This window comes from Enhydra lutris, unplaced genomic scaffold (genome assembly GCF_002288905.1).
Source record: "Enhydra lutris kenyoni isolate GAN:26980312 unplaced genomic scaffold, ASM228890v2 scaffoldscaffold58, whole genome shotgun sequence".
NCBI lineage: Eukaryota > Metazoa > Chordata > Mammalia > Carnivora > Mustelidae > Enhydra > Enhydra lutris.
The window spans coordinates 15,396,715-15,424,400 of NW_019154142.1; the positions used below are offsets into that span (position 1 = coordinate 15,396,715).

General features: G+C 38.5%; 1 protein-coding gene across 1 annotated transcript; it reads left to right on the top strand.

The window, feature by feature from the left end:
* Window positions 1-114: 114 nt before the first annotated feature.
* Window positions 115-23,346, top strand: LOC111158309 (coenzyme Q3, methyltransferase). Its single transcript, XM_022520276.1, has 7 exons — window positions 115-887; window positions 5,314-5,431; window positions 7,805-7,957; window positions 9,699-9,798; window positions 10,646-10,888; window positions 20,591-20,750; window positions 22,529-23,346. The coding sequence occupies exons 1-7, from the start codon at window positions 779-781 to the stop codon at window positions 22,747-22,749; spliced, it is 1,104 nt and encodes a 367-aa protein (XP_022375984.1). The 5' UTR covers window positions 115-778; the 3' UTR covers window positions 22,750-23,346.
* Window positions 23,347-27,686: the final 4,340 nt, after the last annotated feature.

A 27,686-nucleotide genomic window follows, 5' to 3' on the forward strand; every position in this document is an offset into this window, starting at 1 on the left:
AAGTCTGCAGCCACTCTTAGGAGGAGGTCAATATTTTACTAAGAAGCCATAAGTGAAAGACTATTACTGAGCATTAAATTTCACTAATTCAAAGAACACTTTACCAATTTGACCGTGCCTATTGAAAATGTACAATGATTTTTTTTCCTTTAATCTTAAAAATGTATCATTGCTCTTATTCAAGGAAAGGCTTCTATACATTTAGAAGTAAAGTTAATACCGCTTTAGTTTTCAGTGAAGTTTGTCTGGCTAGAGTCTTACTACATAACGTATGCCCTGCCCAGAATATTATCAGGTCACTTGGAGAAACTGAATTTTCAGTTTGGACTTCTAGCCCCCTGACATTTGAGTTCCTTGAAAGGGGAAAAAATTCTACCTTTAGGAAAGAAGTGCTTCCATGCATTTGTGATTCTAAGGGTCAGTGGCATACAGAAGTATAAATATGGGAGACTTCTGTTAAATATTAAATAAGAGTTACATGAGAATAAAAGCTCGTTTACATAATATGAAGTGAGAGGATCCATGACTACGTTGGCCGTGAGGTTTGAGGTGGTCATACCGAAATAGGCTATAATAGACTTGAAGTTCTCTTATAACAAACATAGTTGCATGCGCAGTTTGACGGGTGTTGAGCGTGAAGAGTGTAGTCCCACGCTATTAACAGCCATTAATGCAGCCATGAGTAGACTGGCTCCCGACAGTGTGAGAGTGGATCTCGGAACCTTTCTGTTGGGGGTCTTTTGCTGGAGGGACCGGAAAGGAGGTGGATCCTTTCACGATGTGGGGAGGCCGGAAGCTGAGCTCCTGCGGGACTCGGTTTGTAGGAGGGCTTAGATCTAGGTGTTGGGGTACACAGGCTGAGGGTGCTCGCTTAAGCAGTTCGGCAGGTGAGTGTCGCTTAACCAAGTTGGCACTGTGAAGGTCCCTCACGCAACCCACCGAGGGTGGGGGTGGGGCCGGGGCCGCCGTTTTGCGCAGGCGCGGCAGAGGGTGGCGGGCTGTTCTGAGCTCCGCGCGGGGTCCGCGCAAATCTACCTTCGGTCTGGTCTCTGGCTGTCGATGATACTCCCGGCCTGGGCTCTCGCCTCCCGTTCCCGGAGACTGGGACTAGGGACTAGTGGTCCCGGCTGCGGAGCGCGCAGTCTCCCGGCCGTCGCCGTGTATCCAGAGACCTTTTTGGTTGAGTCCTTGCCGCTGGCGAGCACTCTGTGCCTGCAGGAATCGGAAGGTCATGTGCTTTCTTCCCTAGCCGCGCGAGAGGGCTCCGGCTGCGGTCTCAGAGTTCTTGATAGCGTTGCATTTGTTTGGTTTGCACATATCTTCTTTTTTTTCAGAAAGAATTTAAGGCAGCCATTCTACTTGTTTTGGTTAAATTCATCAAACTCTTGGCAAATAAGATCAAGGAAATAACTCACTGAACCTGAGACTTGCAGAAGACAGTTTGATTAACCAGAAAGTTAAGTTTACCCTTTATATGAAGCTCATTTAACAAATGCTGTGTGCCAGGCACTGGGAGTTTGTTTTTAAGATTTATTTATTTTTAGAGATTGAGAGCCAGCCTATAAGGGCGGGGGCGCGGAGGGAGAGAGAATTCAGGCCGACTCCCCTCTGAGCCCGTTGCTGGGCAGAGCTTGATCCGGAGACCTGGAGATCACGACCTGAGTCTAAACCAAGAGTTTGGACACCCAACCGAGCCACCTAGGCACTGGGAATTTTCTAATGAAGGACACCTCAGAGATCTCTTTAAAAAAAATGTTAGAACTGAAATTAGGATATAATGGGTGAAACGGGAAACTTAGAGGTCCAGCACAGAGTTGATAAGTTGGTGCTCTAATGCAATGAAAAATAGTGCAGCCAATAAAAATGATTTAAATCAGTGTGTGCCCCCATGGAAAAATGATTCAGATACAGCATTAAGAAAGTAAGTTACAAATCAGTATGTATTATGATTTTAGATCTATATATGGAGCTATATGAGAGAACAGAAATACATAGAAATTTTAGCAGTGATTATATGTGGCGGAGGTGGTTATCCATCGTTTTATCATTATATATTTTTGGAATTCATTTTTTCAGCAAACATGTCTTATAATCAGAAATTTAGAAAAATATAAATATTTTCAGATTTTGGGACTGAGTATAGAAGGAGTATCTAATACATATTTAAGATCAGGGAAAGTTTTTGAACAAAGTATTTAGGAAGCTGTCTTGAGGGAGTTGGGCAGTTTTGGAAGTCATTGGAGTGGCCAAAGGACTAACTTGAGTATCTGTGAGATTTCTGGGAAAGTGCAAAGTGTTCCTTGAAAAGGAAGGCTGGAAGTGAGGACTGGCAAGGGATGAGACAGACTTTTTAGGCCATGACAAGTCTGTGAAAGGCTACCTATACTCCTGAGAGTGACTTTACCTTGAGGACAGAGGGAAATTACTGAAGGAGCAATATAATCTGACCTGTATTTAAGAAAGAACACTTGGCAGCTGTGTGGAAAGTGGAATGGTGGCAGGAAAGACTAGGCCCAGGGAGGCCTTAAGAGTAATCTTGACAGTAAATTATGATTGCTGGAACCAAGGTATTGGTAGAGTAGAGGTTTTGTTCACTGTTGGCATGGTACATCATAGGCTCTGGATAAATGAAGTTTGGAATGCATTAAATGAAGTTTTCCTCTATGTCTTTAAAATCTCAAATACCAAAATGATCACACATTCAAAGTAGAGAAGGAGTTGGTAGGATTCTATTTATTAATACAAACTCAATTAGTTTCTCTCAGTTCTGGTATGGTGGTTTTTAAAGCTCTTGAGAATTCTGTCAATACTGATAACTGGGGGGCTAATTTTACAGAAGTAGAGGAGGAGTAGGGATGATAAGGGTCATTACTGAGTACAGAGCAGAGACTTTTAAAATCTCTGATGTGCAGTTTCATAATAATAACTTAGATTTTTTTTATCTACGTATCACAGTTTACATAATTCTCCAATAACACTTCCTTTATCTACCTGAAGTCATAAAGAAGGTGGTATTTGAACTAGGTCTTAAACGTAGTATAGGTGGAAATGGTGGAAGAGAGAGTAACATGAGCAAAGGCCTAGAAACACTAACTTGTGTGTGTGTGTGTGTGTGAGAATGTTGAAATGGCCTTGGGCCAGACTGTGAAGATCCTACTGAAAAACAAAACAAAATTTAAAAAACATAAAAAGCTCAAGAGAAAAATATTCAGAGACTATGAAAAGACAAGCCATGAAATATAAATGACCATTTGTCTTAGTCCATTTGACTACTGTAGCAACATACCACAGACTGGGTGGTTTATAAACAACAAGTCTATTTCTTACAGTTCTGGAGACTGGGAAATCCAAGATTCAGTGCTGGTAAAAGCCCATTTCCTGGTCCATAGATGGAGCCTTCTTGCTGTGTCCTCACATGATAGAAGAGGCAAACTTGCTCTCTGGGGTCTTTTATAAAGTCGCTAAACCAGTCGTGAGGGCTCTACTCTCATGATCTCATCACCTCCCAAAGGCCCCACCTTCTAATATCATCACTTTAGGGGTTAGGACTTCAAAGAATAAATTTGGGGAGAACACAAACATTCAGACCATAGCACCATTAAGTTAAGAAAGGACACTTAACCACACTTATGATAAACTCAGAAAACACTGAGATCCCATGTTCACCTATTGGATTATCAAAAAATAAAAAAAAAATTGATAATACACTGCATGAGTGACTGTCAGTGTATTATTGGTGTGGGGAAGCCAGCACTAGAAACTGGTTTTACCCTTGGTGTTGGGAACTGGTTCAACATCTGTGAGTGGCAATTACAAATTTATAAATTCACATGCCATTTAACACAGTCATTCTTGGGATTTCACCTACAAGTACTCTAAAATATATGAAATCACCTATGGAATTCGTTATACCAGGATGGTTAAATTTTTACCAACTTGATAGGTATGTAGTGGCTTTCATTTGTATTCTCCTAATGGTTATTGATATTTTATATCTCTTCATGTGCTTATTTGCATCTGTATATCCTCTTTGATGAATTGTCTGTTCATGTCTTTCTATACCCATTTTATAAGAACCAGACCCATTGCATAATTGGGTTGCTTGGTTTGTTGTTGTTTTATGGGAGTTGGGTTTTACTGTTGAGTTTAAAGAATATCCTCATGTAGTCCAGATATAGAAGTCCTTTGTGGGTTATGTGTTTTGCAAATATTTCCTCCCCGTCTATGATTTGTCTTTTCTTCTTCTTAACAGAGTCTTTTGCAGGATGAAAGGTTTCAAGTCTAAGTCCAACTTAATCACTATCTTCTATTTTGGATTGTGCTTTTGGTGTCAGATGTAAGAAGAACTCTGTGCCGAACCCTAAGTCATGAAGATCTGTGATAGTTTCTTCTAAAAGTATTATGGTTTTGCATTTAGATCAATGATCTATTTTAAGTTCATTTTTGTATAAGATGTGAGATTTAGGTTTAAGTTTTCTTTTCTGGTCTATTGGTATCCAGTTGTTTCAACACCATTATTGAAAAGACTATTTTTTCCTTCATTGGACTGCTTTTCAACCAGAGTCAAAAAATCTGTTGGGTGAGCTTTATAATGTCCGTAGTATTTTCTTTGCTCTAAGGTCTACTTTGTCTAAGTATTTATTGAACAATTGAATGTTCTGCTGCAGAGTAACTAGTTCATAAAACAGGTTTCTATGTAAGTTTGAACATGTAGACTGGATGAGTGATTATTTTAGGATAATATGTATACATACACACGTACATACAGGTTTTTCTTTTGGAAAGGGTTTTAAGTCTATGTATAAATCCATTTCAAGTAGCTAACGTGACAGAATTTGAACTTGTTTTGACAAATAATCTCAGAATTAATATCATCCTAGGTTAAAAGGTCACATAGTTTTATTTTAAATCTCATTTCTTATAATTATGGAGAATAATATTGGTAGAGAAACTGATGGTATGAAAAACTTTTACATATACATTACTTATTTTTGCCAATTAAAATTTCAGATATTTGATTAGAGTTAATTGGCAGAACGCAAGATATTTATTTTATATTTTACTATAAATCCAAAAGTAAGGGGAAAACCCTTTTGTATATCAATTGTAATATGAGATTGCCATGTAAAATAGTTTCTTCAAGTATATACGTATTAGGGATTTATACTGTGCAGTTTTCTCTAGGCATTTAATTTTTATTTTCAGAGGAACCTGGCTGACTCAGTTGGTTAGAGCATGTGACTTTTGATCTTGGGGTTGAACCCCCCATTGGGCACGGAGATTAATTAATAATGTTGTTTTCAATTTATTCAGAGAATCAGTTCAGTTGGACTCCACAAACTAACCCGTGGGTTTTCAGTGAATACAGCATCATGTGGTTCAAATCCTATAGAATAACTTTTGCCTGCTTGAATAGAATGAAAATTTACAGGTAAGTTTATTCATTACTGTGGCAAGTATTTACGTAATTATATATAATCATAACCTAGTATTCATTATGTTTAATAAACGCTGCTAGTATGAAAGAGCTTATGTGCTTTGATTAAGGTATCTTTTTATTTATCTAAATATTCTTACTCTTCCAACAACTTTTATATCTGGAAAGTTTCAAACCTACAGAAAAGTTGACAGTATCCATCTCTTGCATACCCTTTATCTATATTCAAAGGTAGCTTTTATTTTATTTTTAATGTAAGACTGTATTACCTGGAGAAATCCTTTTTGCTTCCACACTTGTGACAAGACACAAATAATGCAGTGCTTAAAATCGTAACTGATTTGGGTACAGCATAAATGTGATAAGGTAATTATACAATTCTAGGTGGTAAGATTGAATCAAAGTAATATCTTTCTGTAGTTGTATTTTATAAACTAATTTCTAACTTGTGAAAAATATTGCATAGAGTTAAGGTATGAACTTTGTTTTCTAAGTGCTTGCTCTACTTCTTGTAAATAAGTTAGCTCCTGTAAAATTGGGTGTATGTGAAATATATGGTAGTCAGCTGAGCACCCATCTACTGTTACCTATTGTATATTAGTCATTGATTATTGAAACTTTGCATGAAGCACAGAAAAAGATGGTAATATTCATAAGACAATATTAAAGAAGCATGATATTTAACTCTTAAAAGGATAATAAGTCATCAATGTAGAATGTACTCTATGTAGCTAAGAAAAACACACTAAAAATTTGAATGGTATTACCTATCCTAATGTAACGACCTTATTCTTTTTTTACCTAAGAAATTCTGGAGGATTTTCCTATGATATACTTTGACATGGAATTTGGTATAATGTCTGATCTATTTGGTCCCTGTTTGATCCCATTTGATTTTTTTTTTAATTAGGTGAATTATATACTTTTCTGTGCCTTTTTTTTTTTTTAAGATTTATTTATTTATTTATTTGACAGAGAGAGAGAGAGGTCACAGGTAGGCAGAGAGGCAGACAGGGGCGGGGGGAAGCAGGCTCCCTGCTGAGCAGAGAGCCCGACGTGGGCCTCGATCCCAGGACCCTGAGATCATGACCTGAGCTGAAGGCAGAGGCTTAACCCACTGAGCCACCCAGGCGCCCAGGGCCTTCTTTATTAGATTATCCATTTGACACGTTTCCCGAGTACCAACTGTGTTCTAGGAACTGTGCTAGTCACTAGGAATAAAATGGTAAATAACATAGTCCATACCCTGCCCTCATAGTGTTTAGTGGGGAGACATGATCAAATTGTCACATTGTTCCATGAAGAAATGCAAGGTGGGAATTAAAATAAGGGGCTATAACCCAGTTTTGAGAGTCAGGGAAGACTTCTTAGATGGCATTGAATTAGGTGTGCAGAGGAGGGAAGGGAATGTGAGAAGAATGGTCCAGGTAGAAGAAACAACCTGTACAAAGTTCCTGAGAAAAGGGCATGTGGGGTCAGTGCAAAGGAATGAAAGAAGGCCTGTGGGGCTGGAATGGGGAGGATGAGGAGAGTAGTTAAAAAGTGCATTTGAGGAGGGAAGAAATTGGGGACCAAATAATTCAGAGCATTGTAGGCCATGCTAAGGATTTTGAGTTTTTTTCCTAATATCAGTGGGAAACCGTGGAAGGATTTCAAGTGGGAAAATAGCATGATCATATTTATATTTTGGGACACTGTGGATGCATTGTAGGGAAAATAATTGAAGGGAGATGTGGTAGGAAGCAGGCAGACTAATTAGAAGGCTAGTGCAATAAATAGTTTAACCAAGAGATGATTGTAGCTTAGACTAGGATGATAGTAGTAGAAATGAAGAGAAGATGGGGGCACTTGGGTTCAAATCCTGGTTCTAGCATTTACTTAATCTAAGTCTCACTTTTGTTACTTGTGTAATAGGGATTGCGATATAACCTACTTTATAGAGTTGCCAGAACAATGAAATAAGATGACGCGTGACATATACGGAGTTCTTAAATAGTACCCACATTTAGTAAGTGCACAATAAGTGGTTACTATTACTATTTCTACTTCTACTACTACTGTTCCTATTATTATGTTATTATTTTCATTCCTATTAGATGTGACCCAGAAGGCCAAGTCTTGTAACATCCCATTTCTGTTGCAATTTACTTTGAAAGCAAATTAACTTTCTTAATGGAACTCTGTTCCATCTGTGAATATATATATTTGCAGTGTGATTATGAAAACCTGGTTTTAAAGCATCGAAAATGAGCCATTCATTTAGAATCTAATAAATTGTAAATTAGAGTATCTTTCTACATAAATAGATTCTATGTTACATTTTTTAAAATGTCTCTTTTTGCCTGGCTCTTCCTTTTGATCCCTTAGGTACCCTTGGACAAGACTGTACAGTACTTCTCAAACCACTGTAGACAGCAGTGAGATAAAAACATTCGTGGCCCTGGCTCATAGGTGGTGGGATGAACAAGGAGTATATGCACCTCTTCATTCTATGAATGACCTGAGGGTGCCATTTATTAGGTAACATTCCAGAAACTCTAAATATTTTAAAATGTAACTCTTCAATAATTTATCTTCTTTTGAGTTTATTTTTCTCTTGATTTATACCTAAGTTCAAAATGCTGCATTTTAAGTTTGCTTTAGAAATTAGAGAGATTCTGGGGCAGCTGGCTGGCTCAGTCAGTAGAGCATGTGACTCTTAATCTCAGGATCATGAGTTCAAGCCCCACATTGAATGTGAAGCCTCCTTAAAATAAAAATTAAAAAAAAAAAATTAGAAACTTTTTAATGTCCATTGTTTGAGCCATTAATTTTTAAATAACGCTATTCAAAATCTAGGCTGCTTTTATTAACTGATTTGAAGCATTTTTGGACAATTTTAGGCTACTTAGAACTAAATTCTTATGAAAAGGACCTAGGATCCTATGGCATCAAGGTCATTTCATACCCACTTTGACCTTCAGGCAGTCTTGATAAAGAGGCACCTGCTGGTTCAGTCACTAGAGCATGCAGATCTTAATCTCAGGGTCATAAATTCAAGCCCCACGATGGGCGTGGAGCCTACTTAAACAAACAAACAAAATATATCCTTAGGTATCCTTATTATATGTAATGTTTATTTTATTTTTGTTGCTTTTTAAAGAGTTTATTTGAGAGAGAGAGTGAGCATGGGTGTGAGGGGAAGAAGCAGGCTCCCCGACACGGGGCTTGATTCTGGAACCCTGGGATCATGACCTGAGCCAAAGCAGATGCTTAACTGACTGAGCCACCCAGGTGCCCCCATATAACATTTATTTTAATATAAATATAATTAAAATTCATATACAGTTCAACTTAAAAGTGTAGTATACAATGCTGTTAGGTATATATGTCTAGGTGTATATGTGTGTGCTTATGTTTGTGTATGTGGTAGAGTGTTACTATGATTATCTTAGAATTAAGTTAACTTGATTTGGATGCCTATTTACATGATCATGAAAACACCATTAACTTAGAAGATCAAAAGAGAATCAATTTAGAAGGGAATCTCGGCAAAATCTGAAAATATAGATCGCCAGTATGCTGCTTCTAAGCCCTGTAAAATAACTTATTTGTTGCTGACATGAAATGTGTCTATCAAGTACTGACAATGTAGCTAAGAGATTCCTCAGCTAACATGATATCTTAAGCAAACAAAATTAGGTGAATCTAAACTAGATTGTTTTTAAAGTTTTTCTTTAGATTATTACTGAAGTAATAGTTAACATATAATTATTACTAGTTTATTTTAGAAGCTTTACTTAAAACCTCCTTCCTGCTTTTGATTGTTAAAAAAAGTCTTTAATGCTGAAAAGAAAAGAGCTATTTACCCCCAAATATCAATAATCCATTTAAAATGAGAGTTTAGGGGCGCCTGGGTGGCTCAGTGGGTGAAAGCCTCTGCCTTCGGCTCGGGTCATGATTCCCAGGGTCTTGGGATCAAGCCCCGCATCGGGCTCTCTTCTCTGCAGGGAGCCTGCTTCCCCCTCTCTCTCTGCCTGCCTCTCTGCCTACTTGTGATCTCTGTCTGTCAAATAAATAAATAAAATCTAAAAAAAATAAAATAAAATGAGAGTTTAATATATCCTCAAAAATTATACACTTTTAAGATTTTATTAATATTTATTATATATTATTAAAATGTTTATATAAATAAAATAATAAAATAATAAATAAATAAAAATATTATATATATTATTAAAATTAATAATTTGTTTTTGTATGTTTTGGATTTTTAAAAAAGAGACAATCTTTTAAAAACAGTTGCTCATCACCAGCCAGGAAAACCTCTGTCTGGGATGAAGATTCTTGATGTTGGCTGTGGTGGTGGATTGTTAACTGAAGTAAGTGGTTTACAACTTTCCTGCCATTTTTAACTGTGAAAAAAATTTTGAAAAAGTAGGCCTACGACTCATTTATCCTTTTAACAAATAGTATTGTTTATTTAAAAAAAAAAAAAAGAAATGCCTAATGTTCTTATTATTTTTATCAGCATAAAACTAATAAATGATTTTTACTTTCTTAAGAAAATATATAAATATTTTAGAAAATTATAGAGGATTTTTTTTGGTGTTTTTTGTTTATTTTTGCACAAAATTGGGCACTGGTCTTTGAAATAGCTCGGAAAATTTTGTTGTCTCTTCTAAGAGATTGGGCCGTTTCCACTGGTTTAAATGCACTGATAAGCCATTCTTTTGCACTTGCTTCAGTACAAAAACCTAACCGAGTACTGCCTGCTTGTGGTGTTCTCCCTGGCCTAGGTACTTTAGAGTACTTAGAAAAATACTCATTCACCTTCTGCAAAAAATATTTGCCTCCACTTGTAGTATATTTATGACCTGCAGCTCTGTTTTATAGTCTTCTTTCAATAACTGCGTGGTAACTTTTGTGCACTTCAGAGATGTTAATACTCTATTGTGTGTGTGTAAGTGTACCTATAAAATACAGAACTCTCTCAAATAGTTCTTCATAAGTTTTTTGTTGTGACTATTGTTCACTCCTAAGTTTTTATTATGGTAATTGTAAAATGTGTACAAACTAGAGGAAATGATATAATGAACTTCGATGTACCCAATAAGTATCCAATAATTATCCTCTCATTATTAATCTTGTTTCCTTTTTAATAAGCTCTTTATTGCTAACATGTATTCTGTTTTCTTCTTGAGGATAACAATTATTTTATCCTATTAGCCTCTAGGGCGGCTTGGAGCTTCGGTTATTGGAATCGATCCTGTGGATGAGAACATTAAGACAGCACAGCACCATAAATCATTTGATCCAGTGCTAGAAAAGAGGATAGAGTACAGAGCATGTTCCCTGGAAGAGATTGTGGAAGAGACTGCAGAAACATTTGATGCTGTTGTAGCTTCTGAAGTTATAGAACATGTGATTGATCTAGAAACATTTATACAGTGCTGCTATCAAGTGTTAAAAGTAAGACTTACTGGTTTACTTGTTTGTTTGTTTCTTCTGAATGTGTGTATGTATCCACAGCAATAAGTGTTTCATAATACTTGCAATCAGTAAACTAGGATTAGGGGATAACATCTCTGCTGGGGATTATTTCTGCTTCTCAGCTTGCACTCAGTCCTGGGGTTTTCTTGATACAGTATCTTGATATCCAAGAATCTTGAAAAGTGTTGGTCCTGAACATAATTATAAACAATAGATTTAAAGGGGTTTTTTCCCCATTGGTGGACTCTGGATTAAATAGCTAATAAATATCAAATGACAATTACTAAGAAATTGATTTGGGGGGCGCCTGGTGGCTCAGTGGGTTAAAGCCTCTGCCTTCAGCTCAGGTCATGATCCCAGGGTCCTGGGATGGAGCCCCGCATTGGGCTTTCTGCTCTGCTGAGAGCCTGCTCCCTCCTCCCTCTCTGCCTGCCTCTCTGCCTACTTGTGATCTCTGTCAAATAAATAAATAAAAAATCTTAAAAAAAAAAAAAAAGAAATTAATTTGGATTGATACTTAAAAAACAATTAAAATCTTTATTAATTGTATAAATTGACTTAGGTAGCATTTCTTAAATAACTCTGTATGTAATATTTTTAACAGTTTTCAGCTTATAGAGAAATATTTCATATATATGATCTTACTGATTTTCCCTACAACCAGATGAGGAAGGTAAGCAGGTATCTGTCGTGACCAACTTGGCCCAAAGGAGATCAGAATTTGAGAGATGTCAAAGGTCACTTGGCCTTTTTTTTTAAGATTTATATATTTATTTTATGGGATGCCTGGGTGGCTCAGTGGGCCTCTGCCTTCGGCTCAGGTCATAATCTCCGGGTCCTAGGATCGAGCCCTGCATCGGGCTCTCTGCTTGGCAGGGAGCCTGCTTCCCCCTCTCTCTCTGCCTGCCTCTCTGCCTACTTGTGATCTCTTGCTGTCAAATAAATAAATAAAATCTTCGATCTCACAACACTGAGATCATGACCTGAGCTAAAACCAAGAGTCAGACTCTTAACTGACTGCGCCATGCAGGCACCCCTTTTTTGTTTTTTTTTTTTTTAATTGAGGTATAGTTGACATACAATATTGTATGAGTTTCAGACGTATAGCAGTGATCTGACAATTATCGAGTTATGAAATGTTCACCACAATAAGTGTACTTACCATCTGTCACTATAAAAAGTTATTACAATATTACTGACTACATTCTCTGTGCTGTATTTTTCATCTTCACGACTTGTTCTAAAACTGGAAATTTATACCTTTTAATCCTTTTTACCTATTTTGCCTCTTACCCCCCTCTCTTCTGGCAACCCCAGTTTGTTTTCTGTATTTATGAGTGTTTCTAGTTTTTGTTTATTTGTTTTTTTTTTTATTTCACATGGAAGTACAGTCATATGATACTTGTCTTTTTCTGACTTCTTTCACTTAGCATAATACCCTCTATGTCCATCCATGTTGTTGCAAATATTAAGATCTTATTCTTTTTTTTTAATAGCTAATATTCCATTGTCTATATATACCATATCTTTATTCATGTACTGATGGACACCTAGGTTGCTTCCATGTCTTGGCTATTGTAGATAATGCTGCAGTAAACATAGAGGTGTATATATATATATATATATATATATATATATATATATATATATTTATTTATTTTACAACCCCCCATGAGGTACATATCTTTTCAGATTAATGTTTCTTTTCTTTAGGTAAATACCCAAAAGTGGAATTGCTGGATTCTGTGGTATTTCTATTTTAATTTTTTGAGGAACCTCCATATTGTTTTTCATAGTGGCTGTACCAATTAACATTCTCGCCAAGAGTGCACATGGATTCCTTTTCCTCCACATCCTCACTTGTTATCTCTTGTCTTTTTGATACTAGCCATTCTGACAGGTGTGAGGTGAAATCTCATTTTGGTTTTGATTTGTATTTCTCTGATGATTAGTGATGTTAAGCATTTTCTCTTGGGTCGGGTGGCCATCTGTATGTCTTCTTTGGAAAATGTCTATTCAGGTCCTCTGGCCATTTTTTAATCAGTTTTTTTTTTTGTTTTTGTTTTTGTTTTTGTTTTTGTTTTTGGTGTTGTTGTAGGAGTTCTTTATATATTTTGCAGATTAACTTCTTATCAATTATATCATTTACAAATATTGTTTCCCATTTCGTATGTTGCCTTTTTGTTTTGTTGATGGTTTCCCTCGCTGTGCAAAAGGTTTTTGGTTTGATGTAATCATAATTGTTTATTGTTGCTTTCATTTCTTTTGTCTGAGGAAACAGATCCAGAGAAATATTGCTAAGGCTGGTGCCCAAGGGATTGCTGCCTATATTTTCTTTTAGGATGTTTATGGTTTCAGGTCTTAGATTTAGGTCTTTAATCCATTTTGAGTTTATTTTTATATATAGTGTAAGAAAGTGGTCCAGTTTCATTCTTTTACATGTAGCCGTCTAATTTTCCCTACACTACTTTCCATTGTATATCTTACCTCCTTTGTTGTAGATTAATTGACCATATAAGTGTGGGTTTATTTTTGGGCTTTCCATTCTGTTCTTTTGATCTGTTTTTGTACCTGTACCACACTGTTTTAATTACTGTAGTTTGTAGTACAAACTACAAGATCTTGGATTTGGATGTGATACTTCCAAATTAATTCTTTCTCAAGATTTGGGGTCTTTTGGGGTTCCATACAAATTTTAGAATTATTTCTTCTAGTTCTGTAACAAATACTATTGCAATGTATTAGAGATTGCATTGACTCTGTAGTGTAGACATTTTAACAGTATTCTTCCCATCCATTAAGTATGGTATATCTTTCCATTTATTTGTATCATCTTCAATTTCTTTCGTCAGTGTCTTATTCAGAATTTAGTCTTCAGTATTCAGTATTCAGAATTTAGGTCTTTTACCTCCTTGGTAAACTTTAATCCTAGGTATTTAATTCTTCTTGTTGATAAGATTGTAAATGGGAGTTACTTTCTTAATTTCTCTTTCTGCTAGCTCATTATTAGTGTATAGAAATGCAACATTTCTGGGTATTAATTTTGTATCCTGTACCTTTACTGAGTTTATTTCGTTCCTGATCTTAGAGGAAAAGCTTATAGCTTTCCACCATTGAGTATGATGTTAGCTGTGGATTTTTCATCTATGGCCTTTATTCCGTTGAAGTATTTCCCTCTTTACCCACTTTGTTGAGAGTTTTTACCATGAACAGATGTTGAATTTGGTCAAATACTTTTCCTGGATCTATTGAGATGGTCATATGATTTTTGTCCTTCATTTCATTAATGTCTTGTATCACGTTTGTTCATTTGCAGATACTGAACTATTCTTGCATCCCTGAAATAAATACCACTTGATCCTAGTGAATGGTCCTTTTAAAGTATTCTTGAATTTAGTTATTGGGATATTGGTTTATTTTCTAGCAGTGTTTTTTCTGGTTTTGGTATCAGGGTAATGCTGCCCCTTTTCAAGGAATTTGGAAGCATTTATTCCTCTTCTACTTTTGGGATAGTTTGAAAAAGATAGGTTTTAACTTTTTAAATATTTGGTAGAATTCACCTGTAAAGCCATCTGATCCTGGACTTTTGTTTATTGAGGGATTTTGGTGTTTTTTTTTAGATTATTTATTTATTTGACACAGAGAGAGAGATCACAAGTAGGCAGAGGCAGGCAGAGAGAGAGGGGGAAGCAGGCTTCCCACTGAGCAGAGAGCCCAGTGTGGGGCTTGATTCCAGGACCCTGAGATCATGACCTGAGCCAAAGGCAGAGGCTTAACCCACTGAGCCACCCAGACACCTCTATTGGGGGTTTTTGATTACCAATTCAGTTGTTACCAATAATTGATAATGTTCAGATTTTCTATTTCTTCCTGATTCAGTCTTAGAATATTGTGCACTTCTAGTATTGATCCATTTCTATGGGGTTGTCCAGTTTGTTGGCATTTAAATTTTCATAGTGGTCTCTTCTAATCCTTTCTATTTCTGTGTTGCTGGTTATAACTTTCCCTCCTTCATTTATCTGGGCCCTCTTTTTTCTTGGTGAGTCTGGGTAAAGGTTTATCAATTTAGTTTGTCTTTTCAAAGAACCACCTGTAGTTTCATTGATTTTTTTTTCTCTTGTTTCTTAGTCTCTAATTTATTTCTGGTCTGATCTTTATTATTTTCCTCCTTCTACTGATTTTAGGCTTTGTTTATTCTTTTCCTCTTTCCTTTAGGTGTAGGATTAGGTTGTCTTGTTTGAAATTTTTCTTGCTTCTTTGAGGTAAGCCATTGTCATAAACTTCCCTCTTAGAACTGCTTTTACCGGGACGCCTGGGTGGCTCAGTTGGTTAAGCAGCTGCCTTCGGCTCAGGTCATGATCCCAGCGTCCTGGGATCGAGTCCCGCATCGGGCTCCTTGCTCATCAGGGAGCCTGCTTCTCCCTCTGCCTGCCATTCTGTCTGCATGTGCTTGCTCTCTCTCCCTCTCTCTCTCTGACAAATAAATAAATAAAATCTTTAAAAAAAAAAAAGAACTGCTTTTACCTCATGCCAAAGATTTTGAACCATTGTGTTTCCATTTTCATGTCTCCAGGTATCTTTTAATTTGCTCTGATTTCTTTGTTGACCCATTGGTTGTTCAGTTGCATGTTATTTAGACTCCACATTTTTTCCAGTTTTTTTTTCTTGTAATTGATTTTTAGTTTCATTCTGTTATGGTCAGAAAAGATGTTTGATATGATTTCAGTATTCCGAAATGTATGGAATCTTGGGGCACTTGGGTGGCTTCATCTGTTAAGCATCTGCCTTTGGCCAAAGTAATGATCTCAGGGGTCCTGAGGTCAAGCCACTTGTGGGGCTCTCTGCTCAGGAGGAAGTCTGCTTCTCCCTCTCCTCCTGCCCTTCCCCCCAGCCCCGGCTTGCGCATTTATGATCTCTCTCAAATAAATAAATAGAATCTTAAAATAAATTATTGATTCTTGTTTTGTGGCCTAACAAGATTCATCCTGAAGAATGTTCCTTGAGTGCTTGAATGTGTTTTCTGCTGTTTTTATGTAAATGTTCTGTATCTCCCTGTTAAGTCTGTCTGGTCTAATATGTCAATCAAAGCAACTATTTCCTTATTGATTTTCTGTCTGGATGACTTAACCAATAATGTAAGTGGAATAGGTGTTAGAGTCTCCCCTCCCCTCTCCTCTCGTCAACTTAGGTGCTTTCTAGTATCCTGTATTCCCGATTGCTGACGTATTCTTCTGCATCTTCTAATGTGCAGTTGATTCCCTCGTGTATTTTTTCATTTCAGTTATTGTATTCTTCATGTCCTATTTGTTCTTTTTTATGTGTTCTGTCTCTTTCTTGATTTGAACTCTCAACTGAGTTCATCCACTCTTCTCAAATCTGGTGAGCATCTTTATTACCATTACTTTGAGCTCCTTATCAGGTAGATTGCTTATTTCCATTTTGTTTATTTTTTTGTGGGTTTTTTTTTTTTTTTTTTTTTTGCTAAAATTTTAGCTTGTTCTTTCATTTGGAACATATTCCTCTATCTCCCCATTTTCCGTGTTTGTTTCCATGTATGTCAGCTACGTATCTTGGTCTTGAAAGTAGTGGCCTTGTGTCAGGAGGCATCATGTGGGGCTCTAGGGTGCCATCTTCCCAGTCACCAGAACCAGACATTCTGCTCTATGGGCTGTGTGTGTCCTCCTGTTGTGACTGGGCACACGCTGGTGGGCAGGGCTGACCTTCAGCCCCGCTGTGACTTCTGCAGGTGTACTGGTGTACGGAGCCATGCTGTCAGAGTGGCTCAGCTGCAGCTGCTGCCCATGTGCTGGTGTGTGGGGCTGCCCATCCTCTCTCCAAGGAAGGAGTTGCTTTGGAGAGGCCCGAGTCCTGGCTGGGGCTGCCACTAGGTGTGGTAGGCAGTAGTTGCTTTGGGGCAATGCTGATCCTGACCAAGGCTCCCTGCTGGGTGTGGCAGGAGTTGCTTTACACGGGCAATTTCCAGGGCAGGTAGATCTACAGGGGAATGCCAGGACAAGGTGAGTGGTGTTAGCAAGATAGATGGAGAATGTCAGAACTAGTTCCCACAAATCTGACCAACTAGGCTGAAGAAGGACAAGAAAAGTGACGTCTTTCAGTATTTCCATGGCTGAAGAAATCTACAGATTCCTGACTTTCCAACACATGCCCTAAAGTTAGTCAGTAAATCTCCATGTAAAACCCTGGCGCTTTTTAAACTGCTTTCTCTGTGCTGGGTGTCAGCCTGAATGAGGTATTGTGCTTGCCCTTTAAGAGCAGAGTCTTGGTATCCGATAGCCTTCTGGCTCTCTGAAAAGTTAAACCCCTCTGAATTTCAAAGCCAGGCAGTATGAGGGCTCATCTTCCCAGTGTAGGTCCCTGGGACCAGGGGGGCCCAAGGTGGGGCTTGAGCCCCTGGCTCCTCCGGTAGACTTCTGTGCCTGTCATAGCCCTCCCAATTATAGGTTGCTGTGTCAGGAGTTTGGTTCCCTGCCGCATCTCTGCCCCTCCTACCTTTCTCCATGTGGCTTTTTCTTTATGTCTTCAGCTGTGGAAGAGCTTTTCTGCCAATCTTCATTCAGCCAACAATTATATGTAGTTGTTGCCTTGGTCTCTCCATGGGTAGATGTGAGCTCCAACTCTACCGTCTTCCGAACGAATCCAGAGGTCACTTGGTCTTTATGTCAAAGTTCACTAGGCACTTAAGTGGGGCTTAGGGTCACACCTTTTGATTTCAAGTCTCGTTCTTCCCATTATATTATAGACTTAGTCCTCTGAAAGTGGTTCCAATTTTTTTTTAATAAATCTCCTAAAGTATTATTGTTGTTGTTATCATTATTACTGTATTGACTGTGTTGTTAATGTAGAGGTAACACCCTGAGGTCAAGAGCTAGAAGAATGAAATGTTTAGCCCTAACCTAAATAGAGCTTTTTAGAAATACTTTTTCTGGGGCGCCTGGGTGGCTCAGTGGGTTAAGCCTCTGCCTTCGGCTCAGGTCATGATCTCAGGGTCCTGGGATCGAGCCCCACATTGGGCTCTCTGCTCAGCGGGGGGCCTGCTTCCCCCTCCCCCTCTGCCTGCTTCTCTGCCTACTTGTGATCTCTCTCTCTGTCAAATAAATAAATGGAATCTTTAAAAAAAAAAGAAAAAGAAAAAGAAATACTTTTTCTTTTTACATAAGTTTAGTTTTAGAGAAGATTACAAAGATAGTACAGAATGTTCCCACCTGTCCTTCCCCCAGTTTCTCCTACTGTTAACATTTCACATAGTAAAGATAGGAACTAGGGTGAGGCAAGTGAAGCATGTACGGCACAAACCTGAAGGAGACACTCAGGCTTAGGTGCCAACCATGCATTTACACAGTCCGGAAAGTGAGCACTTCCCTCAGTTTTGTTCCTTAGGCATCTCACTTGTCTCCTCATAGTCCTAGCCCTGTACATAACCCATTGTGCATTTCTTAAAACTGAGAAATTAACATTGACATTATGCTATTAACTACACTACAGACCTGATTAAATTTCATCAGTATTTCCACTAATGTCATTTTTCTGTTCAGGATCCAACCCTGGATTCTACATTGGATTTAGTTGTCATGTCTCCTTAAGTCTATAACAGTGTCTTGGTGTTTCCTTTTTTTTTTTTTTTTTTTTTTAAGATTTTATTTATTTATTTGACAGAGAGAGAGATCACAAGTAGGCAGAGAGGCAGGCAGAGAAAGAGGGGGAAGCAGGCTCCCCGCTGAGCAGAGAGCTCGACGAGGGGCTTGATCCCAGGACCCTGAGATCATGACCTGAGCCAAAGGCAGCGGCTTAATCCACTGAGCCACCCAGGCGCCCCTTGGTGTTTCCTTTTAAATGAGCTTTATTAGGCTTATCTTCTATTTGCCAAACAAAACTCCTTAATTTTTACTTTTTGTGTTATGTGTCAGTATGTATGAATGGAGGTTCTTTCACACATATTAGGAATGTGTGTGGCATTGTGGAATTTGAAACTAATTTTTGCATTGATGGAAAGCCTATTATTAAAACGACTGTTGCTCACCACTGTTTCCTTAAATTTTGTAGGACATAGATGAGATACCCATAAGTGATTTTTTTCCCCAAGCTCTATTGAGATATAATTGACATGTTACTGATTCTTAATAAGATATTTTAGAACACCAGAGTTTTAGAAAAGTTACAGTGTATCACAAAATAATACCTTATATTTCAGTTTTTAATTTAATGGCACATTGCAGTATTTCAGGGTCTCATCTTTCTTTTTGGTTTTGGGGTGGTATTTGAGATATAGTTTCTCTCTCCCTACACACACAAACACGTGCACGCGCAATTATTAGAAGGACTCTTAAGCATTTTATCCCCATCAGGCCGATGAGAATATGTAGAAGAGGGAGGAGACATTAATCTTTGCCATATGTGGGAGTAAATATAGGAAACACCATGAATGTAGCCACTAAAAAATGTCAGACTAGGGGCATCTGGGGTGGCTCAGTTTGTTGCATTGTCCACCTCTTGGTTTGCACTTGGGTCATGATCTCAGGGTCATGAGATCAAGCTCCACCACTAGCTCCGAACTTTGGGGAATCTGCTGGAAAATTCTCTCTCTTTCCCTTTACCTTTCCCCCAACTGGTGCTAGTGCTCGTGCATGTGCACTCTTTCTCAAATAAATAAGTAAATCTTAAAAAAAGACATGGCAGACTAAAGAGTCTCACAAGGGGTGCCTGGGTGGCTCAGTTGTTAAGCATCTGCCTTCGGCTCAGGTCATGGTCTCAGGTCCTGGGATTGAGTAGGAAGCCTGCTTCTCCCACTCCCACTCCTCAGGCTTGTGTTCCCTCTGTAGCTCGCTCGCTCTCTGTCAAATAAATAAATAAAATCTTTTTCAATAAATAGTCTCACAGATGGTTTGTATTCATGTAAGTGCTTATCTTGATCTCTTCATATTGTTTATACTAATGAAATCAAAACAAAATAAAAAAACATTCAAACCACAACCATTAATGTTTTTGTCAGACAACACTGATTAGCACAAGATGTGGCTCTGTATGCTGCACAGAACAAGTTAGACAGGCTCGCACCCAGAGAGAAAACAGTGTCAACACATGTGAGATTGGAAATGTGGCCATGTAACAAGGAGTAGCCCAATCCCATTTCTATATTTTTATTATAAAGTATCTGATATGTATCTGATATGTGCAAAAGCAAGTTTATAATATGTCACAGTAGTATGAGTTTAACAGTTGTAAGCACTGTTGCATAAACCCAGTGAGTACATCTGTAGTAGACTGCCTTTTTTTTTTTTAAGATTATTTATTTATTTGACAGAGAGAGATCACAAGTAGGCAGAGAGGCAGGCAGAGAGAGAGGGGGAAGCAGGCTCCCCGCTGAGCAGAGAGCCAGAGAGCGGAGATGCGGGGCATGATCCCAGGACCCTGAGATCATGACCTGAGCCGAAGGCAGTCTTAACCCACTGAGCCACCCAGGTGCCCCTGTAGGAGACTGCCTTTAGTAATGAATTTCCCAAAAGAAAAAAAAAACTATTTTGGTAAATTATACTTTATTTATATTCACGTATCTTAATTGCACTTAAATTATTTGGAAGGAAGGAGGAGGGTGGGGGAAGCCAATCCTTTACCTGATACTCCTGACATCTAAAATGGTACTTCTATCTGTATGGTTTTTTTTAGCCTGGTGGTTCTTTATTCGTTACTACAATCAACAAAACACAGCTATCTTATGCCTTGGGAATTGTCTTTTCAGAGCAAATTGCAGGTATTGTACCAAAAGGTACTCATACATGGGAGAAGTTCGTTTCACCCGAAAAGCTAGAGAGCATTCTGGAATCAAGTAAGTATTAAGAATGTTTCCAGTTTTCACAGCCTTACTGAACGTTTAATGTATCTACAATCATTAATCACACAACCTGGCACTTAATTAAATGGGCCACTATTTTCTGGATGTTGGTTTCATCTCTCAGCTAGATTATAAACTCCTTGAAGTTAGGCATGGGTATTAGGTACCACTTCTCTCTCTCACCTGTGGCCCCTAACCCAGGGCCATGCAAATCACAGATGATCAGTGAATACTGTTTGGCTGCTTAGTCATTATTTGCTTAAGGAGGAGGTGCAAATGTCTGTCACTTACACATCCCCACTTGGTCCTCTGGAGGCCCTGTGTGTATCAGCTTATCCTACATATTATTTTTTCTGATTCCTCCGTACTCAGGTACACTTTGAACTTCCTTGTCACTTTTTATGTATTTTATGCTACTTAGAGCACGTCTTGTATTACGGTTCTTTTGGTGTTTTTAAGCCCCTTTCTGGTCTGTCAGCTCTGTGGAGGCCAGACTGTCTCTTTTTTGTACTCCCTGCAGTGCCTGCCTGTGCTTCACATGTTGTGAGCTCTTGATTTATGTGGTGAGTTCCTGTCAGGTCATAACATGTAGTTGGTGTTTGGTACTCCTGCTGAGTACTTAACTCATGTGTGTCTCGGGCTTTTTTTCACATCACAGTATATCAGTAAACTTGATTTGGAGTATTGAAATAGTATCAATCCAAGGCAATGGAGGAGGTTCTGAAGATTTCTGCAAGTGATATTGCTGAAAACAGAGTAGGAGAAAGTACTGTAAGATGCTTGATAGGAATGATCACTTGTTGGCAGATAGTCTCTCTTTTTTTTCAGATTTAAATTTTTTTCAGATTTAAATATTTATTTTTTCAGATTTAAATATCTTGGGGGGGCAGATATTTCCTAATAAAAGCTTATATTTACTCAGTACTTACCAAATTCTAAGCATTGTGCTACTTTATACGCATATCTAATTCTAACAACTCTAGGACTGTATGTTCTGTACGTGTGAGAACATTGAGATTCAGACAGGTTAAGTGACTTGACTCTGATCACCATCTAATAGGTGCCAGGTTGGGATTTGAACCCAAGCAATTTGATTTAGAGTTTCTGTTCTGTGCCATAGTAAAGAATGATATGTACTTGGTTACACAGTATTTTTTTTCCATCGAGTCAGGAATCTTTTTTTTTTTTATTTAATTTATTTATTTGATAGAGAGAGGCATAGTGAGAGAGGGAGCACAAGCAGGGGGGGCTGGGAGAGGGAGAAGCAGGCTTCCCGCTGAGCAGGGAGCCCGATATGGGGCTCCATCCCAGAACCCTGGGATCATGACCTGAGCCAAAGGCAGACACCTGATGACTGAGCCACCCAGGTGCCCTGAGACAGGAATCCTGGTTTTTTTTTTGTTTTTTTTTTTTTAATTTTATTTTTTTTAAACATAAAATATATTTTTATCCCCAGGGGTACAGGTCTGTGAATCGCCAGGTTTACACATTTCACAGCACTCACCATAGCACATACCCTCCCCAGTGTCCATAACCCCACCTCCCTCTCCCAACCCCCCTCCCCCCATCAACCCTCAGTTTGTTTTGTGAGAATAAGAGTCACTTATGGTTTGTCTCCCTCTCAATCCCATCTTGTGTCATTTACTCTTCTCCTACCCCCTTTACCCACCATGTTGCTTAGGAATCCTGTTTTAAATATAGTCACATTAGAGTCTTGGCATTTGGAAAGTAATTACTTAACAAAATCTACTCTTTCTGATTGTTTTCTTCAGACGGTCTGTCAGTTCACACGGTGGCAGGAATGCTCTACAACCCCTTCTCAGGTTACTGGCGTTGGAGTGAAAATACAAGCCTGAACTATGCAGCTCATGCTGTGAAATCCATTGGACAGGAGCCCCCGGTGCCTGCTGGGTTTGTTTTCAGGGGGGAAACAGAGGAGCTCCATGATAAAGACTCCATCAACCCGGGTGTGCAGGAAGAGCTGAAGAAATGAATGGCTTCGAAGGACTATGTATAATACGGCTTGAAAGTCTCATGTTTACATATGTGAAAATACACACTTTGTCTTTTGTGAGTGGATTGTGAAGAAAAGAAAGTCAACAAAAAGGGCTAAAACCTTGGATAAAAGTTTTGGTTGTTTCATCTAATGGCCACTTTCAAAGGATGATTCTGTGGATAAAAACTTTTGGCAAGGTATTGTGTAATCTAGGCATTTAAATTCCTCAGCCTTTGTTTTATTAATAGGGTATATATACTTGACTTGACTTGACGGATTATATATATTCATCCAGCGTGTGTGCACATACGTATATGCTGAAATGGGTTTTCATTTAGAGGAATCTGCATTATCTATGTTCTTTATCGGGTTTTAGCTAAAGACAGGCTTCTGACATACGAAAACCAAATACAGTTTTATTCCTCTTATATATGGGAGAATAAAATGCATTTTTTCCTTTAAATTTTACTTTGTTGGAAAGCAAATGGATTGTTAAATATATACTACATTTGGATTCAGACATTAAAATCAAGAAGTCCGGATAATGTCGGGCATACTTCTATACAGTTCCATAAATGTTTTATTGTGACTTTTTTTTTTTTTTTTAAGTAGAAAGGACTTTTTAAAACTCAATTAAAAATTCGGTTATGGAAATTTCTTCTTCAGCTAACATTTTTATAATTGAAGGGACTGACTTGAAATGTACTTTTATGCTTCTTGAAGTATGTGAATCCCTGGCTTTTTCTGAAAGTCCAGATGCTCTCTATAGAGACATTCATAGAGGCCATTGACCCAGTGTGACAAACAAACACGGATTGAATACATGTGACCCAGGTTGAAGGTCAGCTTTTTACTTCTTATCATTTTTCCCATTTACACTCATGTTTGCTGTATTCCTTTGTCAGTGTCTGTTAGAGTTAGGTAGGCAAAGACTTCCCAGCCACCTTAGTTTGTCATGTACTTGTTCTCAGCAGCATTTCAGGGGAGGAAACTGAAATTTAAAGAATTAAGAAAGGAATTATAACTTCAGTTGCTATGGTGTGATTAGGGGGCTAAAAATTAGGAGCTTCCATTGGCCTCCATTTAAAAGTTAGACTCTTAGTCTGAATTCTAGTAGTTTTATTACCAAAACAAAGCTTCCTCATTCTATCTGTTAAAAAAATAAAGTGTTGGTGTAAAAGAGTAATCTAAGAACAATGTAATGGAATTGGTTAAAAAGTAGTCCCCCCAAACAAGTGTATTTATTTTAGAGAAAAAAAACACTTTCAGTTATTAAAAATACATTCTTAAGTGATGTAATTTCAGGGTGATTCAGTAATAACTACTGTGTTTCACTTGACTTCCAATGGAATGAAGAGATGAAAATTTCATGCCTCTGTGTATAATCTAATTTGATCTTTCAGGCCAATTTCAACTAAATTTCAGGAGAAATAGGTTCAAAAAGATACTACAAATTGTTTTAAGTGTGTACTTGTGGAATGAGGATTGCCCAGCCGAAAACTTTTAATTCTGAGAACTAACAGCTTTTGAAAAGCGGTAATCTAGCGAGTAGGGCTATGCTGGGGAGTTTCATCTGCAAACCTTCCCTCAGGAACTCCGGGTTCTTAAGACTGCCCTGCAAGAGATAATGATGGAGACTTTATGACTAATGGTCCAGCAAACAAATGTAAGCCTGCCTTAGAATGGAAAAGAACAAGGCTCAGAGAGCAAGAAGGTGAATTTGCAGGCAGTCTTAATTTGGGGTGAGGGGAACAACCATGGGAAGCTGGGCAGTGACCTTGACCGCCTTGCTATAGTCATGAAGGAAGTCAGATTGCTCAGTGGGACTGTAATTCTAAAAACTGCTTGACCATTTAAGGTTGGCTCAAAGGGCTACAGATTAGGAGAGCAAAACTTTCAGCACTTAGCAGTAGCTATGAATGATGGTAGGAAGGGTCACTGGCAAGGCTGGTGGTGATGAGAGAGATCAAGGGGTATAGCTTTCCCCAAAATTTTTGCAAGGAACAGTAGGATCTAGCACCCAGCACAAACACGCAAAACCCCCCTGGGAACCTGGAGGAACCTTCTGGAAGCAGGATTCTAGAAACTAGCCTGATTAAGAGACTAGAATAAAAAGCAACGGCAGTTGTTACGAAAGCGTTGATTTTTTCCCAAAGTTGCTATGTTCTGGGGAAAATCAGTGCCATCCAGGTGTATAAAACATCGCTGTGTTTGTGTGTTCTATATTTTTCCTGAAGACAAAGCAACACAAAAGAATTGTCTTTAAATCTTTTATTTTACGGAGCACCTGGGTGGCTCAGTGGGTTGAGCGTCTGCATCCGGCTCAGGTCATGATCCCAGGACCCTGGGATGGAGCCCCAGGTCAGGCTCCCTGCTCAGTGGGGAGCCCTTTTCTCCCTCTCCCTGCCACTCCCTCTGCTTATGCTCTCTCTGTCTGTCAAATGAATAAAATCTTTAAAAACTTTTATTTTATGTCTAGACATATACTTGAGGCACTAGAAATGCTATCACATTTTCTTTCCCCTAAATCAGGCCTTAGTGCTCTCAAATGAAAATGTCAAAAATCATTGCAACTTGTGACCTTAAGAAACTTTCTGGTTTTTTGGTCAACATGTTTGGATTTGGAAAACAGGTGCTGTTTGGGCACTAAGGTTGAACATTTTTGTTTGATTATGATTTGTTAACTGAGTCATTTTATAGATAAACATAAAACCCACGAAGAGCCGTTCTTTGTAGTTGTATTGCTTTGGAGAATTTGTTAAAGGCGTTCCCATGGTTCCACCTGATTTCACAGTGGATAATTGGAAATTATCTTAGAGATATGTTGATATCTTAGAGATATCTTAGAGAATGATGTGTGTCCTACGTTTCCCTTCCACACCACAGCCAAACATATCAAAAGGGTTTTCTCTGTTTTGTCATTATCTCTCAGTCTGGTGGGCCCCTCTCCATTACTGTTTCATTGAGACCATTTTCACCAAAGTCACAGATTGACCACGTGACTATACCCAAAGACCATTTTTCAGCTCTAATCTCATTCGTGGACATTGTTAATTACCTCCCTCCTTTATTCTCTTATTTCCATGATTTTACCCTCTTTGACTAACCACTCGTTGTCAGCCTGAGTTCCCTTTTCTTGCTCTACCCACGCACCTGTTGGCTTTAATTGGATGGTTCCCTATACCCATACTTTTATAGTCTCCTGTAAATAAATCTGCCTCAAATTATCATATTTCGGGTGGGCCATCTGCTTCCTGCTGGGACCCTCACTGATAAACTCACCCACTCCCAACCACTTCTTAAAACCCTCCAGTCATTTCTCATTGCTCTGAAGATTAAAGTCCTAAATCCCTTACCATGGCTATGGAGTCCTGACGTGATTTGACCCTGCCTACTCCTCAAGCTTCGTCATTTACTCTTGACAAGTTTGCTGGATTATTTTTTAACTATCTTATTTATTTATTTTAGAGCTATACAGAGGGTGTGTGTGTAAGCACGATGAGGAGCAGAGGGAGGGGGACGAGCAGACTCAGTGCTGAGCACCAAGACTGGCAGAGGGCTGGATCCCAGCCGCCCTGAGATCATGACCTGAGCAGAAATCAAGAGTCAGACACTTAACTGATTGAGCCACCCAGGCGCCCCAAGCATGCTGGATTTTAATAACAAAAGTGTTCATCATAGTACTTTTGCACTATATTAAACTTTACCTTTAAAAATAATTATAAAATAGGGGCGCCTGGGTGGCTCAGTGGGTTAAAGCCTCTGCCTTCAGCTCAGGTTGTGATCCCGGGGTCCTAGGATCGAGCCCCGCATCCGGCTCTCTGCTCAGCAGGGAGCCTGCTTCCTCCTCTCTCTCTGCCTGCCTCTCTGCCTACTTGTGATCTCCGTCTGTCAAATAAATAAAATATTTTAAAAATTTATAAAAATAATTATAATTTCAGATTCACAAAAAAAGTGTCAAAAGTAATCCAAAGGGTTCCCATATACCCTTCATTCAGCTTCCCAAATGTTACCTTTGACCACAATACAATGATAAAACCCAGAAAATTAACTTTGATAATCTACAAACCTCATTTAAGTTTTTTTTTTTAAAGATTTTATTTATTAATTTGACACAGAGAGAGAGAGAGAGATATCACAAGTAGGCAGAGAGGCAGGCAGAAAGAGGGGGAAGCAGGCTCCCTGCTGAGCAGAGAACCCCATGCGGGGCTCCATCCCAGGACCCTGGGATCATGACCTGAGCTGAAGGCAGAGGCTTTAACCCACTGAGCCACCCAGGCGCCCCCCATTAGTGTTTTTTTAAGGGGGAAGCAAGATCCCACATTGCATTAAGTTGCCATGTCTTAGTGTCCTTTAATTTGGGACATTTCCTCATTCTGTCTTTGTCATTTGTGACTTCGACAGAGCACTGGACATTTGTTTTAAATGCACCTCACTTTGTATTTTTTTTTCTTATTTTTCTTCACAATTAAATCCGGGTAATGCCTCTTTGGCAAGAATACCACAGAAGTGATGTTGTGCCCTCCTCGGTGCGTCCTGTCAGGAGACTCCTGATGTCGGTATGGCTTGTTACTGGGGATGCTGAGTTTGGTCACATGGCTAAGGTGGGGTCAACCAGATTTCTTCACTGTAAGTTACCATATTTTTCCCTTTATACTGAATAACTACCTTAAAGTAAGATACTGTGAGAGTATGTAAGTGCTGTGGTTTTCATACTCTTGCCCACTAGTTTTATCATCCATTCATGGTTATTGCTTGAAGCAATTATGACTGTGGTGTTTGTCTAGTGGTAATTCTCGTCTTTCTTTCCACACTATTTATGGAATTCCGAAAGGAAGAACTGTCCCTTCTCCCCGATTAACTCATTTATTTAATTATTTATTTTCATTAGAACGGACTCACGGACATTATCTTCTATGGGTTACAACCCACTG

Excerpts from the sequence above, each read along its gene's own strand:
- LOC111158309 (XM_022520276.1), top strand. The coding sequence starts at position 779 with ATGTGGGGAGGCCGGAAGCTGAGCTCCTGCGGGACTCGGTTTGTAGGA. Across the intron at positions 10,889-20,590 it reads GCTGCTATCAAGTGTTAAAA|CCTGGTGGTTCTTTATTCGT; the intron begins GTAAGACTTACT and ends GGTTTTTTTTAG. Across the intron at positions 20,751-22,528 it reads AGAGAGCATTCTGGAATCAA|ACGGTCTGTCAGTTCACACG; the intron begins GTAAGTATTAAG and ends TGTTTTCTTCAG.